At 43.8% G+C, this 16,778-nt stretch overlaps 1 protein-coding gene across 1 annotated transcript in view; it reads left to right on the plus strand.

The window, feature by feature from the left end:
- Positions 1-2,150: 2,150 nt before the first annotated feature.
- Positions 2,151-16,778, plus strand: part of NDUFA12 (NADH:ubiquinone oxidoreductase subunit A12) — a 42,473-nt gene continuing 27,845 nt past the window's right edge. The window contains exons 1-2 of the mRNA XM_038408462.2: positions 2,151-2,214; positions 9,299-9,362. Coding sequence (XP_038264390.1) covers positions 2,151-2,214; positions 9,299-9,362 — 128 coding nt within the window. The remainder of the gene's footprint in view (positions 2,215-9,298; positions 9,363-16,778) is intronic.

Raw genomic sequence — 16,778 nt, forward strand, 5'->3', positions numbered from 1 at the left:
CTGATTTTTAGTGATTGGGTTGTTAGTAAAGGTTTCTCAAGTTAACTTCCTAAATTAACTAGGAGTGTGGGGATGGGGTGGGAGATAATTAATACAGTTCATTTTATTTATAGCAGAACACATGAATTGGGTATAGGGATTCTCCTTGTTAAATATTCTGAAGCCTTCAGATAGTTGGAGTTTTAGATAATTGAGAGAGCCAAACTGCCAGGCCTGGAAGCCTGTATTCACACCAGCTTCTATAATTAGAAATTACTTGATTTTATGATTAGATTAGCAAGACAAGGTGGTTGAGGTAATACCTTCTATTGGACTTACTTCTGTTGGTGAGAGAGAAGTTTTCAAGCCAGACAGAGCTGCTCTTCACGTCTGGGAAAGATACTCTGAGCTCAACAGGCATTTGCAAGGTGGAACAGATTGTTTTAGGATTGCCAACTTTCTAATGCCTGAAAACCGGACCCCCTGCACCGCCTCTTCCCCCAAGGCCCTATCTCCGGCTCTGCCTCTTCCCTGGTTCGCCCTTCCTTCCTCCCCCTGTCATTCGCTGCTCCCTCCCTCCCTTCCTCCTTGCTGGATCTTCTCCACCTCCCCTCCCCCAGCTGGGCTCCCTCTGCTCTGGGTGCTGCTGCAGCCTGACTCAGAGCCTGCTGCCTGCCTGCCCAGGAGATGCAGGTCTGAAGTGGCCCCAGCTGAGCAGGGGTAGTGCAGGTTTATGACCTGTTGCCTTCCCTCCTGCCCCAGTAACCGACTTTTTGGTATCCAGCCGGTACATCTGACCAGACATTGCCAGGTTCCCTTTTCAACTGGAGTTTCTTGTGGAAAATCAGATACCTGGCAACCATAGTTTGTTTAGCACAAGTAGTTTAGCACATATTCTAAGGGACCGTTCAGGGTAGAGTGGCCCTTAACACCTCTGGAGTCATAGGAAAAAAAGGAGGGGGAGGGTTATGGGTTACAGACATTTGTAATAAGCCCTAAATCCATTGTATCTGTTCAGTCCATGAATTTTAGTGTCTAGTAGAATTATGAAATTTAGCTCCCAGGCTCGTCTTTTGAAAACCTCAAAGGAAACTGTCACAACACTTTAAAAAATGAACCAAGGAAAGAGGGGGGGCTGAAGCACAGCACCCACCCCCAGAACCCTGTAGCTGAAACCCACTTCTGGAGTCCTGCAGCTGAAGCAAGGGGGGACTAAAGCCTAGCCCCAGAGCCCCAGAGCTGAAGTCGGGGGCAGAGGGGAGGGTGAAGCCTGCTGCTGAAGCTTCTGGCTGAACCAGGGTGGGGGGCTGAAGCTCCCCACCCCTGTAGTCCTGCAGCAGAAGATGGGGGGGGCTAAAGCCCTACCCCAGAGTTCCTGAGCATTGCAGAGAGGGACCACTGCTTTGCCTCTTCCCCCATCTCAGCCCAGGAGGCTGTTGTGGCCGCAGAAAAACCTCCTGGTGGCCACATGCAGTCACGGTGGCTGCATTTGAGAAACGCATCTGTTCCACTCTGCATTTACCTGTGGTGCTCGGAGTATCTTTCCCAGACCTGAAGAAGAGCTCTGTGTGGCTTGAAAGTTTCTCTCTCTCTCTCCAGCAGAAGTTGGGCTATGTCTACAGTGCACTTTTGTCGGTAAAGCTTGTCAGTCAGAGGTGTGAAAAAACCACACCCCTGACAAAAGTTTTACCGATGAAAAGTGCCAGTTTCGACAGCACTTTATTGGCAGGAGATGCTCTCCCTGCAATAAAACTACAGCCCCTCATTGGAGTTTTATTTTGTCAGCAGGAGAGCTCTCGCCTGCCGACAAAGAGCAGCTACATTACGTACCTTACAATGGCCCAGCTGTCCCGCTGTAAAGTATGCAGTATAGACATAGCCTTAGTCTAATACACCTTGTCTCTTTAATATCCTGGGACCAACACGGAAACAATTACACTGCATACAACATATTACTAGATTGGCAGACAACCCCAAAACTGTTAATTCTGCAGCTTCTTTGTGAAAAGTTTTAGATGCTCCACAGGACTGAAGCTCATTCCTTATGGAGCTGCTTAGAAGTTGTGCCCTACTGAACTCCAAAGCTTCATTCATTTTGGAATTTCACCAGGTAACATACAGGATAATCAAGGACTGAAGTTAACTGGGATAGGGCCAATTGAGATCAAACCATGCAAAACAGTGAAGCTATGAGTCTCTTCCATGTTGACGCTAGTGGAATTCTCGTAGTGGAAAGTGAGGGCAATGGGGCAGAATTCTGTTTTGAATTGGAACCTTAAGAATTTCCAGACTACCTGACATATGATTTTAGAACTATAGCGAAGTATTAATTTTAATTTTTCAAACATTTATTTTTAACATCAAATCCAAATTTTCTGACTTTCAAACAATTGTGTGTTTAACTACAACATTCTAATTATGTTTCAAATTAATGACTGTATTCAAAAACAACTACTTAAATGCAGTTTTTTGGCATGGAAATAGATTTATGTTTGATGCCTACATATAAAGGGATTGTGTAGCTTTAATTCATGTTTGTAAAAGTACATTGAGATCTTTGGATTAAAGCTACTATAATTTCAAAGTGTTACTTGTAGAGTTCTTTGAGTTTCTGTCGCCCACAGGTGAACCCTTCTTTTAGATCTAATGTGCCAGCACATTTGTATGAAATAGATTTGGAAATACAATAAAAATTATCTGTTTTGATTTAAATTTCCATATAAATTTAACCACTGCAACAAGTAAAAGATGCACAGTATTTCTTTCATGTACTGAGCTCTTCCACCCTATTATTTTTGACTGTCATTTGCTGAAATTGTTTCTTACCACCATAGCAGCAAGGGGGGAAGTGTTGTGTCTGCTACCATCTGTGATGATTTTAAAACACAATCTTGTCAGTTCTGTTATTAAACATTTATATAGAAATAAAAGGGTCACTTGTAAATATTTCTACAATGACAACTGATTCTTCCTCTCAGAAGCCTCGGATCCAGAATAACACAGGGTTTGGGGAGACTTCTGTCTTTCCAGAAAAAAATTATTTTTTAGGTTTTTCTATTTTTTAAACTTCTGTGTCATTCAAATACTTAAATGAACATATTTGAAAAGTTTTTTTAGGTACTATAAACGTTACACTTTAATTTCAATCTTTGAATGAATCCACTTAACTTTTTAAAATAGACACAAATGACAAGAACATCAAGGTGGTTCTTCTGTCTGTTGGGAAACCTTGTGAAAACTACAGAACTGTCTTAAAACCTAGAGGAAAAGTAGAAAAGGGTGGAGTCATTTGATTGGAGAAATGGCCATGGTTAATGAGTGGAATTAACTGTCACAGGATATTGAAAAGAGAAATGAGGGGAGTTGTGATGTTTATAGGGGACTTGGTTCGCTAGACTCTTGAAAGTTCAAGAGGGTGTGCGGGACATGTGATGATGTTTTATTTTTCAGTCTTCAGTGTATTTGAAGATAGTTGTTTCTCAGTCTAACCAGTAAATATTAAAGCTACTGATTAATACTGCAAAAGAGACTTTAGTGACTGGCAGATATCGCAGTGAGAATTTATCTGATTGAATGTGCCTAAAGTTAGTGGTAGGAAATAAATAGTAGAATGGGCAAAACAATGAAAAGTTGTTTAAAATAAAATGTAAATGTTATCTAGCATTTGTCAGCAGTGACAGAGAATCTCAAAAAAGTGAAGAAAATTTAATTTACTTATTCTTTTCTAGATCAAATATGCCACTGCATAAAATGCTATTTCAGTGAAAGAGCAGAACACACAGGATCATGTGTGACTTTTTCATAGGATTAGTCGTAAAGGTATGGTAATAACTTAAATCCATATTCCAGGCTTTCCTGGAGCGCATCATCTGTTTCATTCAGAAGTAATTGTTTTTGAAAAATATTCCTACTTAATGCAATTGATTCTACATCTGAAAACAAAACCACAGGCTATTGTGTCCAGCTTGCTGAAGTTACCATTCAAGAATGCTGAGAAAATTAAGATGAGTTCTTTGCCATTTGCTCAGAGAACAAAATGGAATTTAAGTACAATTATATTAACATTCTGAGGTGCTGGTGTTTGGTATACTATGTAAACCTTTTTGAAAAAGAGGTAATACCTAACAGTTTAGAGTACATTGCAGAAATTCAAATTTCTTCCAGAACCACCATCAGCCTTACAGTTGGTTTTACTGACAAGGGAGCTTTGATACTCCAGATTTCCAAAGACTGTGTGCCGGTATTTGCATTTAGCTATTTTAAATATGCTGAAATTTGCGCTGAGCATAGAAGGATTTTGAGCAAAATAATACCATGCATTTTCCATGCTCTGGATGGGCATTAAAATGACCAACAATTTAAGGAGGTTTAGAGGGACTAGAGAATTACAAACAGATCATGCTAAAGTCACAGTCTCTAGAAATTTGGCTTGATCTAATTAGCAAGAACTAGCACAAAGAGAAAATCAAAATATGATTTAAAGAAGCTATAGGACCTTTTTGCTTATTGATCCCAAATAAACGTCAAAGGCAAGAATAGGAGCAAGAGGCTGAAAGTTGCTGGTGCCACGTCAATCTGAGTTCTAGTATTTAAAATTGGAGATCCAGATTTGTAACCCAAACTGGTTGTGAAGGAGGTTGTGCCACAGTTTGTTGTACCAAAATGTGGAGAACTGTAAACATAAATTACAGAAGACAGAATCCTCCAGAATGTTAATTTTAACAAGACCTACATTCCTGCCCAATTAGTTTACAATTAACTGAGCATACTTTTCATACATTCAGATTGTTTGACGAAAGCTTCATAGGAGGCTTAAATCTAAAAATGCAAATAATTTGATTCAGGTTTATTAGTGTCTATGGGAACAACGAGTATGGGTCTCTAGTTAGTGGAGTGGGCTCTTCAGTGCTGTGTCATTTTTCAGAATCGGAAGCGTAAATTTGACAATATTTGATTTTTTTTTGTTGTTTCAGGAATCATGCTTTATAAACTAAGGCTTTGTCTACACTAGCAACTTTTGTTGGCAAAACTTTTGTCGCACAGGGGTGTGAAAAAAACTCTGGTAAGTGATCTTTTTGAGTTGATGCTTGCTTAGTTATATGAGCTAGAGCTGCTCCTTTGCTTTGTATATTCTAGAAGTGGGTGAAGGAATAAAATATTCAAGACTAGCTGTGTTGAGTGTGCTCCACATTCCCCTGTACAGCTAGCAGTGCCATGGAACCATGTGTTAATGTACACCAGATTTCACAGGAATCCTCCAGAGAGATCTCTATGAAACTTTCTTGGAGGTGTTCGCCAATCCTCTGCTGAAGGTTCCTTGGTAGAGCTGCTTTGTTCCTTCCCCCATTGTAGAAAACTTTTCTTACGCACATTGACAATCACTTGTGTGGGGACCAAAGCGCACACAGATGAGCAGCATAGGGACCCAGGGTGTCTGAAAGGCCTAATCGCAGCGAGCAGGACGAGTTGCACCCAGGAGTGAGATATCAGCTTCAGTAACACCTGCCTGTGTAAATGGTGGCAGAATTTACTATATTGTTCCTAGTTGTCTGCACGAATCCTCTGCCCATCGTGAACACCCAACACCCCCCCATGCCGAACTCACCATGTTTAGGGTGTTCACTGAGATGTGTGCTTGCCAAGGGACAGTGAGAAAGCGATTGATATGTTAAGAGGGGTTTTAACATAATGATTCAATGCTGCATGTGAACTAGCAGTCATGCTTCTGTGTATTGTTTCTTGTGTTTCTGTGGATGTGGCTTTCAGAGGAACCCCCTACACACCAGTGGAGTACTTCCACTAGATAAGGAAGCAATGAAGGCAGAGCACGCAGGACATGTTCCAAAAGGTGCTCCAATCATCAAATCCTCTCTTGAAAAAAGAGAACGGAGGGAGTGGAGAGAGACCCTGAAGGACAAATTTAAAATAGAAATGCAGGACAGAAAGGAGAGTGATGGAGTGCATTGTAAAGGGCCAAGAGCAGATATGATGGAGCAAACAGAGATGTTGAAGTCCCCAATCATGCTCCAGGAAGAACACATGCGTGCTCATCCCTCACCCCGCCCCCCAGCAGCCAATAAGAACTGCTTTCCATGCCCTCCCCAAATCCTCTCACACATTCTTTGCAACTTCCCGGAATGTCTCAGTACCCCGTTCACTCCACTCCTTTGGACAGCTTCCACAATGATAGTTGGATTTACACACAGCTATGAGAGCCTGCACTGTTATCTCCCTTCCCACCAAGCCTTTTGTGAGTGTTAATTGGTATTTAATAAAAACAATCTTTATTTGTCTCCTACATGTGGTGGTTGCTGCTGGAAGTAATACATATTGGCAATTTGATCATTTGCTGACTACAAATCCTGGTCAGGACTCGTAATAATTTTCATGCAAGGTGCATGTTAAAAACATGGCAGAGTGCTGTATAGAAGGACACATTACTGGTGCTCATTGTCAAAATGTTGCCTCAAAGCCTCCCTGATTCGCATAGCCCTCTGTTGTGCCCCTCTAATAGCTCTGGTATCTGTCTGTTCAAATTCAGAAGCCGGGTAATCTGCCTTGGCGCTTCACCCTGGGGGAAACTTTTCACCCTTAACCTCACAAATATTATGGAGTATGCAGCAGGCTCCTATGACCATGGGAATGTTTTCCTCATTTAGGTCTAACCTGCCATAAACGCAGCGCCAGCATGCTTTTAATCTGCCAAAGGCACATTCTATGGTCATTCTGCATCTGATCAGCTTGTTGAAGTGCTCCTTGCTGCTGTCTAGGTTTCCTGTGTAAGGCTTCATGAGCCACTGGTAGTAAGGGTACACTGAGTCTCCCAAGATCACTATGGGACAATTTTCAAACATTCCTCACTGGAATCTTCTGGTATAGAAAGAGAGTCCCTTCTTGGAGCTTTCTGTACAGGTCTGTGTTCCTGAAGGATTGCGTGCGTAATGGACTTTCCTGACCACCTTGCCGTTGATGTCCGTGAAATGCCCACAGTGATCCCACAAGCACCTGCAATACCATAGAGAAGAAATACCCCTTTCTCTTGATGTACTCCATTGCAAGATGGTCTGGGGCCCAAAACTGGAATATAATGTTCCATCTGTCACCCCTCGCAGTTAGGGAATCCCATTGTTGCAAAGCCATCCACTATTTCAAGCACATTGCCAAGAGTCACAGTCCTTCATAGCAGGATGCGATTAATGGCCCTGCACACTTGCATTAATGCAGCCCCAAGCGTGACTTCCTGACTCTAAATTGATTTGCAACCAACTGGTAGCGAGTTTGGAGTTGCCAGCTTCTACAACAGCGATCGCTGCAAGCTTCTCCACCAAGAGGGCAGCTCTCATTTTGGTGTCCTTGCACTGCAGTGCTGGGTGAGCTCTGCATACAGTTCCAGGAAGGTGGCTTTCTGCATCTGAAAGTTCTGAGCCCACTGCTCATCATCTGAGACCTGCATAATGATGCGATCCCACCACTCAGTGCTTGCTTCCCCAGGCCAAAAGCAATGGTCCACTATGTTCAGCTGCTCCGCAAATGCCAAAAGTAATCTGGTGTTGTTTCTTTTCCAGGTCAGGCAACTCTGATTCCTGTTCAGATTGGGAGCTCATGATGTAATGCATGACCATCTGTGATGTATTCATAAAAGTGACTACAACAGTAGAGGGCAGTATGGGATCTATCCTTTGGAGATAGTGGGCACACAGTAAAGAGGGAACCGTTGAAAAATGTCAGAAAATGCAATCAAAAGCCCATGGAGTGCTGGGACAGAAAGAACTGTATCATGGGGACTTTAAGCCCACACCCATGATGCACCGCAATCCACTCCACCTTCCCACAATTTCTAGCTGCAGAAGGCAGTGAGTAGCACTGTGGGATAGCTACCCACAGTGCACTGCTCTCATTGTTGATGCTCAGCACCACGTGTGGATATGCTCTGCCAACAGAAGGAGCATAGTGTGAAAATGCACAAGCAATGTATTTATACTGGTTTTTGATTGTCGACTTAACATGCCTTGACAAAACTCTGTAGTGCAGAGGAGGCCATATCCTAAGTCACCTACTACCTTATTCTTTCTCTCCCTAGCTGAAAAAACAAAGGGATTTCTCATGCTGAAGAAAGTCACCAATGCTCCTCCGCGCTCTCAGGGGCAGTTTGTGATAGACATTTTAGCTCTGAATTTCTGTGGCTGTATGAAACTGACTATGAATATTGCATTGTACTGGCACCGTATTCTAGTTAGAGGAAAAAGAAAAGGAGTACTTGTGGCACCTTAGAGACTAACAAATTTATTAGAGCATAAGCTTTCGTGAGCTACAGCTCACTTCATGAAAATGCATCCGATGAAGTGAGCTGTAGCTCACGAAAGCTTATGCTCTAATAAATTTGTTAGTCTCTAAGGTGCCACAAGTACTCCTTTTCTTTTTGCGAATACAGACTAACACGGCTGCTACTCTGAAACCTGTAGTTAGAGGAAAGCGAGCAATGCTCTTCTATGCCCTCTGCTTAAAGTATCTTATTCTCGTTTTCTAAACAAAAGCAGGGGGCCATGCAGGTGGGGTAAGCACCTGAAATCGGTCCCTAGAGGTGGCACAGTGCGGTTATAAATCACAGGTTTCAGAGTAGCAGCCGTGTTAGTCTGTATTCGCAAAAAGAACAGGAGGCCTTGTGGCCCCTTAGAGACTAACACATTTATTGGAGCGTCAGCTTTCGTGAGCTACAGCTCGCTGCATGCATCCGATGTAGCCCACGAAAGCTTATGCTCCAATAAATCTGTCAGTCTCTAGGGGGCCACGAGTCCTCCTGTTCTTGTTATAAATCATAGGGGCTGCACAGTGAAAAAGCTCCTGGCGGGGTTTCAGTGACGACGAACCTGCAGGCCCGGGGCAAACGCAGCCCCACAACGCGCTGGCTGCCGCTGGCTAAAGAACGTCCTGAGCTGGGCGGTGAATCTAGGGACTGATACAAACATTAACGTGAGCAGCGAGAGGCCTCTACCCTTAACCCTCAGCGGGCTCCCAGCGCGGACGGGACGGGAGGACGTAGCCCCGCGGCACCGGACTGGCTGCCCAGGGGCGCTGCCGGCGCCGGCGCCGGGCTGGAGCTGGGCCGCTAGTTAACGGGCGGCGCGGCCAGGGCAGCCCAGGCCCGCCTGGCGGGGTGAGGGGCGCCCTCTCCTCAGCCGCCTGCCCGGCTACTTATGGCCGGAGGGGCGCGGCGCTGTCTGACTCTGCCGGAAACCAGGTCGCGCGGAACTGCCGGTTGCGGCTGCGCCCAGGCCCCAGCGGCGGCCGCCAAGATGGCGGAGTACGTGCGGGTGCTGAGGCGGGGCGCTGCAGCAGCTCGGGGGTCATGGCGGCCTCCGCGGCGCCCTCTGGCAGCTGCTCAGGTACGAGCGCCCCTTTCTCCCCCCCCCCCTTCCCCGTGTGCGGGGCCGGCTAGTGACACTCCCCGGGAACGGGAGTGACCTTGGGGCAGGGAGCCCCCACCTCTGGTGCCCGGGAGCGGGGCTGTCCCAGCCCTTCGGGGGGACTCGAGCGTCCCTTGGCCGCGGGGGGGCTTGGCTCGTCTGTCTGGGGAGGTGCCTGCTGTGCTGGGGGGGGGGGTTACTCGCTTTGGCTTCAGGCGCTCCCTGCCCCCAGGGAGCCCCGTGGAGTGGGGTTTGGGGGCTTGTTATCGAGCAGCCTTGAAGTTCCTCCTTTCCCCCTCCCTTAGCCTGGGTGAGTAACTCCTTTAGACTGGTAAATGAACTAACCTGGTAAGCGAGGTGTGTGTTGGCGCTGCTTGTGGTGTTTCCGGCCTTGAGTGCCCTATTTTCCTGCCTAGGTGACTACTGAGGTCCCTTCTAGTATTACACTTCTTTGGCTATGTCTAAGCGACAGCTTATGTCATCATAACTTATGTTGCCCAGGGGGATGAATAAATCATTCCCCCCCCTCCCCCGGAGCGACGTACGCTATACTGACATAAGCGCCGGTGTGGCCATAGCCATAGAAGTGTAGGACTGGAAGGGACCTCAATAGGTCATCTAGGCAGGAAAACAGGGCACTCTAGGCATACTCTTGTAAGCTTCAAGATAGGGTCCATTAGAGTCAATTGTCTTCTGTCAGGCATAACTGAGAACGTTTTCTTTCTTCACGTGACTTCAAAGAGGGCACTGCTGTAAGAGTTGCCACGTGGCCACAGCACCTTTTAAACAGTAATTGGTAGATAGCAAGTGTGCACGATACCCTGGAACACAACATTTCACAGACCAAGCCTATAAAATACTTTGAAACAATTTTTAAAAGGCCTAACAGACATTCCCAAGTGGGAGCCTACTGATTTTCACAACTTGAATTTGGTAACAAGACTAATAGGAAGTTCCTATTAGCCCTTGGGGTCTTGCTTTCTGTACCACCTCTTAACACTACTCATTTCTGGTAGCCATTACCACAGCCGACATGATCAGAGAAAAGGTTCCGACAGCCAACCTACCTTTATATAATATTCCATAATGTTCAGGCCTCCAGCTTTCTGACTTGAATTGTATTTTTCTTAAAGGTTATTACTGTTTTCCTTCAAAAGCCCCAGGGCCTTAAACATCCTGGGTGTTTTAGCTACTATTAAGACAGGACTAAGCTGTTCAGAAAGGCAAAAATGATTTGTGGCTTTTGGAGAAGTCTGTGTGTCTAGCCATTTCAGCTCAAAGATGAAGTGGAGAAATGATGCATTTGCTGCTGAGTACCTATTTGGTGTTTTGTTCCTGAATATCTTGGGACTCCTTCAGATAGGGGAATGGCAGTCAATGTTATGCATCTGAAATGTCCCTTTATCTAAAATCTGTTGGCCTCCTATGTGGGGTTTGGTTCCTATCTTCATGGATCATTATTTTCTTGATATTGCACCAAGAGCACAGTAATTGCTGTTGAACTAGTAGGGTTCATCAGGGAAGGCGTAAGGATCTGTGGGGCTAGAAATTGGGACTGTTGCTCCCTGAGTGATAGCTGCATCCAGTCAATGGGCTGTGAAGCTTGTGGGGCCAAGCTCCACTAGACGTCATGCCCACAGATGTTCCCTGACTGGCTCAGGCATGCTATTTAAGGTCTTGAGGAAACACCTGCAGGCTATCTGTTCAACTAGGCAGATCCATGTTTTGCTTCTGCAAATGGACCCTGCTGTGCATTCCTGATACCTTGCCTTACTCCTGGTTTTTGACCCCAGCCCTGCTCCTGAAACCTGGTCTCACTTCTGATTCCTGGTCCCCTGCTCTGCTCCTGACTCGTTGCCCTGCCTCTGTTCCATTAACCCTATTTCAGCTGACTCACTTGGCTCTGACCGGTGCAGCTCCTTGACCTCCACTCCAACCTGATCCTATGGTGTGACACTTGAACAGCTTGCTTGTTGTTTTTTGCCTTGATCCTCTAGACTGAATTTGGACCATGTTCCCTCTATCCCAGGCCCCGGCCTTGACCCGTGCCCTGTAGATGGTCCTGACAGATGGTCGCTGTTAGCTGGTGATCTATAGCAGGGCTCTATGGAGGCAATGCCATGAATGAGAAAATTGGAATATTTGCCCTCACTGAGCTACTGTGATGCTCCTCCTCCCTTCCTCTTTCTGGAAACCATCTTCAAATATGGATTCTGGAGGTGGAGAGGAACTAAGTCAATTAGAAGGGGTACCCCATAACTGCAGGCTGTTGCTCTAAAAAGGTTGCAAGGATGCCTGGCTGTGTCCTCCACTTCTACGGTCTTGTCTCCTTGGATGCAGTATATTCAGTGAACAGGGAAGTTGTGGAGATTGTCTTTTTGAGTTAAAGGTGAAAAGTATTGGAAAATTACTTCTAAGCTCCATGTTACCCCTAAAATAGATTTTCCGTGCAGTGACAGAGGTAATTATCTTCAGAGTAAAATAATCATACTTGTTTCAAAGTGTTGTGAATTTTGTTTGAATGTTCATGAAGGGCTTTGATAACCTCATCTGAAAGGCACCATGTTCTTTATTTGTATTTGTATGTTAATCTTGTTTTTAATAGGATCGGTTTCAAGATCCGTTCTTATTGACAAAATGTATTTCAAACTGTAGTTTTCCTATAATATTTTTCATTTTTGAAAATAACACATGCTGGGTACTATCAGTATACTAATAAGGACCTGGATTGGATCATATAAATGGACTAAAATTAGCAGAGAGCATACAGTGTTTCCTGATACAGGATGAGGAAACCTGTAACTGTTTTCTTTCATTATACTACCAACATTGTAACTTTGCTGGGTTTCATATGATTCATAGATTTTTATGACCAGAAGGGACCTTTAAATCATCTAGTGTTTCCTTCTTTGTAACACTGGTGATAGAATTTCATCCAGATACTCCTCTATTGAGCTCAATAGTTTGTGTTTGACTAAAGTGTATCTTTCAGAAAGGCATCCAGTCTTGACGACATCAAGAGATAGAGAATCCACAACTTCCTTCAGTAGCTTGAGCCAATGATTAATCAACCTCACTGTAAAAATTTGTGCCTTACTTATAATTTGAATTTGTCTGGCTTCAGCTTCCAGCCATCAGTTCTTGCTGTGCCTTACTCTGCTAGATTAAAGAGGTCTTTAGTACTGTGAAGGTAACTGTACTTCATAATTAAGTAACCCTTTGATCATCATCTTGGTAAACTAAGTAGATTGAGCTTGTGGAGAATGTGGTGAATTAATGTTATTTTACATATGGGGTTGTGCAAAGTAAAACCTGTGGTTGGACATGAGATGGGGTTTTAACATCTGAGGACTCCCTGTAAAGATCCGTTTGGATACCATGAGCCATCCAGGAGGAGGAGAGTTGGGGCTTGCCAGCTAAAAGTGGGATTTTCTGGGATCTAGCTGAAGGTGCCAGGAATGGATTCTCAAGATACCAGACACTAGTCCATCAGGGCCTGTAGACGTCCAGGCTATCAGGAAGGTGGGATTGAGACCAAATTCAGAGGACGTAGGATCCAGCAGTTTCTGAGAAAGAAATCTGAACTTGGATCTGTAGTAAGACTTTCCTATGCTTGAGAGGGTAAAAAGGGAACAGCTCTAGATGAACAGCGAATGAGTTCCTTCATGAGTTTAATTGTAAGTAACAAAGTAAGAGTTGTTAACCAAGTTTGGAGTGGAGTTGTAGTGACTGGTTTTTCCTGCAGTGGCCTTCAAAGAGCACCTAGGGACAGAGTCCTTGCAATAAGGAATCAGAGCGAGGGGACCTTCCACGTGCAAAGGCTGGTGATGGCAGCAGTTATAGATTCCAAGGCCAGAAGAGATCATTATGATGATGTAGTCTGACATCCTGGGTAACACGGGCCATAGAACTTGCACAAAATAATTCCTAGAGCAGATCTTTTAGAAAAACATTCAATCTTGATTTTAAAAATTGTCATGATAGAGAGTCCATCATGACCCTTGGTAAATTGTTCCAATGATTAATTACTCTCCTTCCTAAACATTTACATCCTATTTCCAATCTAAATTTGTCTAGCTTCAACTTCCAACTGCTGGTTCATGTTACACCTTTCTCTGCTAGGTGAAAACTCCATTATTAAATATTTGTTCCCCATGGAGATACTGATAGATGGTAATCAAGTTATCCCTTAACCTTCTTTGTTAGCTTAATAGATTGAGCTCTTTGAGTTTATCACCACAAAGCATGTCTCCTAACCCTTTAATCATTCTTGTATACTTCTCCGAACCCTCTCCAATTATCAACATCCTTCTAGAATTCTGGGCACCAGAATGGGACACAGTTTCCCAGCAGCATTCCCACCAGTGCCAAATATAGAGGTAAAATAACCTCTCTGCTCTTACTCAAGATTTTCCTGTTTATGCATCCCATAAGTACCTTAGCTCTTTTGGCCACAACATCACACTGGGAGCTCAGTTCAGTTTATTGTCCACAATGACCTCCAATTCTCTTTCAGAGTCATTGCTTCTCAGCTTAGAGTCCCCCGTCATATAAGTATGACCTACGTTCTTTGTTCCTAGATGTATACATTTATATTTAGCTATATTAAAACACACATTGTTTCCCTACACCCAGTTTACCAAGCAGTCCAGATTGCTGTGAATCAGTCACCTGTCCTCTTCATTATTTACCACTCCCCCAATTTTTGTGTTATCTGCAAACTTTATCAGTAGTGACTTTTTCTTCCCAGGTTATTTTAAAATAGTGTAGGACCAAGGACCAATCCCTTCCAGACCCACTGGAAATACATCTGGTTGATGATGATTCCCCATTTGTAATCACATTTTGAGACCTATCAGTTAGGCAGTTTTTATCATGCTGCACATTAAATGGATTAATTTTATATCATTCTAGTTTTGGAATCAAAATGTTGGGCGGTACCAAGTCGAAGTATATTATGTCAACAGTATTAGCTCTTCTACCAAACTTGTAATCTCATTTAAAAAAAAAAAATCAAGTAAGTTTGACAGGATTTATTTTCCATAAACCCATGTTGATTTGTATTAATTTCATTACCTTCCTTTAATTCTTTAGTAATTGAGTCCCATATGAGCCACTCCATTATCTTGCCCAGGATCAATGTCAGACGGACAGGCCTAGAATTACCTGGGTCATCCCATTTACCGTTTTTAAAATTGGCACAACATTAGCTTTCTTCCAATCTTCTGGAACTTCCGCAGTGTTCCAAGACTTACTGAAAATCAACATGAACTGTTTAGAAATTTCAGGGATGTTTTAGTATTGGCAGCATGAGACTACCAGCATACATCACTCAAACTGAAGTCCTCCATGATCACATTTTTTTTTCTCCCCTCTGCACTTTATAGACAGCAACTAGTACCCCATCTTTTGCTTCATCTGTTAGGACATTGATCCATAAACATACATGATAATTTTCTTACGAATTATCAATGACTCAGAAACAGAACGCCATTTTTGACAGAGTCCACCTCCCTGGCCCATTTTGCTCACTTGATCCTTCCTAAATAGGTTATATAACAATTGATTTTAACATTCCAGTCATGCAGATCATCCCACCACGTTTCAGTAACACCAACTACATCGAATTTATTTTCATAAATGAGCAATTGCAATTCCTTTTGTTTGTTACCCAGGTTCCTAGTATATAGTGTATAAGTAATTAAAGAATTTCTTCTTTACATGTTCTTGAGCATCTTGATTCAATTTGTTTTGAACATCTCGATTTTGTGCTGAGTGCTCATATCTTCCCTCTTTTTACCCTCTCCTTTGTTATTAGTTTAACCCCCTTCTGACTACTCTAGCCAGCCTGTCCCCAAGAAGGTTGGTTCCCCTTCTACTGCGCTGGAGGCTGTCCAAATGATATAGATCTCTCTCCTCATAGAAGGCAGATCAATATTCCACAAAACCAAAACCCTCCACCTTACACCACTTACCTAGCCAGTACATCACATTCTGAATCTTTTTCTCTTCCTTCACTAGTGGGAAAGGAAGGATCTCAGAGGCGATTGCTTGGACATTCTTCTTCCTCGTTCCTTGGAGTAGTCTGTTATCTGAGCCCAGGCTGTAGGAAACCTAGGGGCTGTGACGGAGCTTTTTAGTCTCTCATTTTGAGGCATTTTTTCGAGTCCTTGAATCACTTTTCTGGCTCTATGCTGCACCCTCTCAAATGTTTCAGCAATCTTTTTAAAATGTGAACACCAGAATTGTACACAGTATCTAGTATCGATATCACCAGTGGATATCGGAGGAAAAATCATCACCCTACTCCCATTTATACATCCTGTTGAATTGCTTATCCACTATGACCTTTTAATCCTTTTCAAAGTTGCTGCTTTCCAGGATGTAGTCCTTCATTCTGTCTGCGTGGCCTGCATTCTTTGATCCTAGGTGTATGTCCTGGCATTTGGCTCCATTAAAATGCATTTTGTTTAAATGGGCCCAGCTTAACAAGAGATCCAACTCACTCTGTATGACTGCTCTGTCCTTCTCATTTTTCATGTTGAGGTTCACAGATCTATTACAACAGAAAGAAAAGGAGTACTTGTGGCACCTTAGAGACTTAGAAATTTATTTGAGCATAAGCTTTTGTGATGCATCTGAAGAGAACTCAAATAAATGTGTTAGTCTCTAAGGTACCACAAGTACTCCTTTTCTTTTTCGCGGATACAGACTAACACAACTGCTACTCTGAAACCTATTACAACAGGTAGTTCAGCCTGCCTGAAGCTTGGGGCAGAACTAGACCTGTCAGTTACTGGCAGGAGAGGACTGCCCCACTCTCTGAAGTTCCCTCCAGTTTTTCTGCTTTCATAGCTGCATCTGGCTCAAGCAGAACTCCCTGCTGCAGGGCTTTTCGTGAGGGGAGTGAAGCTAGAAGGTCAGCACACCAGATGGAAGATCATGCCTGAATCCTGGTAGTTCACGCTTAAGACTGTGGAGCTTAGGAACCTCCTGTGTTTTCCCCCTCCAATTCCCTGTGAGTCATGGATGGAGACAACCAGACACAACATAGATGCTGACAATGCCAAAAAGTGCAGAATGATGTCTTTGGGCCTAGGTCCCTCCTGCTCCCACCATTACAAGGGTCCGCCTTTCTGCACACGGATCTCTACTCATATTCCAGGCTAAGACCACCTGGGGAAACAGATCTATCTGGCCTATATGAATTCTATGTAATAGAGAGGCTTAGACCTTCTAGGGAGCCCATTCTGGAGCCCCAGGCTAGGGAGAGCCAAGTGGGGAAAGGGAGACTAATAAGCCCAGCCTCTTTGAGGATGGGATCGCTAACCACCATTATGAAAATATTTCTAATCTCGGAGCCCAGTTTTGCTCTGCCTCTGAAGCATGATTAGG

The sequence above is a fragment of the Dermochelys coriacea genome, chromosome 1, assembly GCF_009764565.3.
Source record: "Dermochelys coriacea isolate rDerCor1 chromosome 1, rDerCor1.pri.v4, whole genome shotgun sequence".
Classification (NCBI taxonomy): domain Eukaryota; kingdom Metazoa; phylum Chordata; order Testudines; family Dermochelyidae; genus Dermochelys; species Dermochelys coriacea.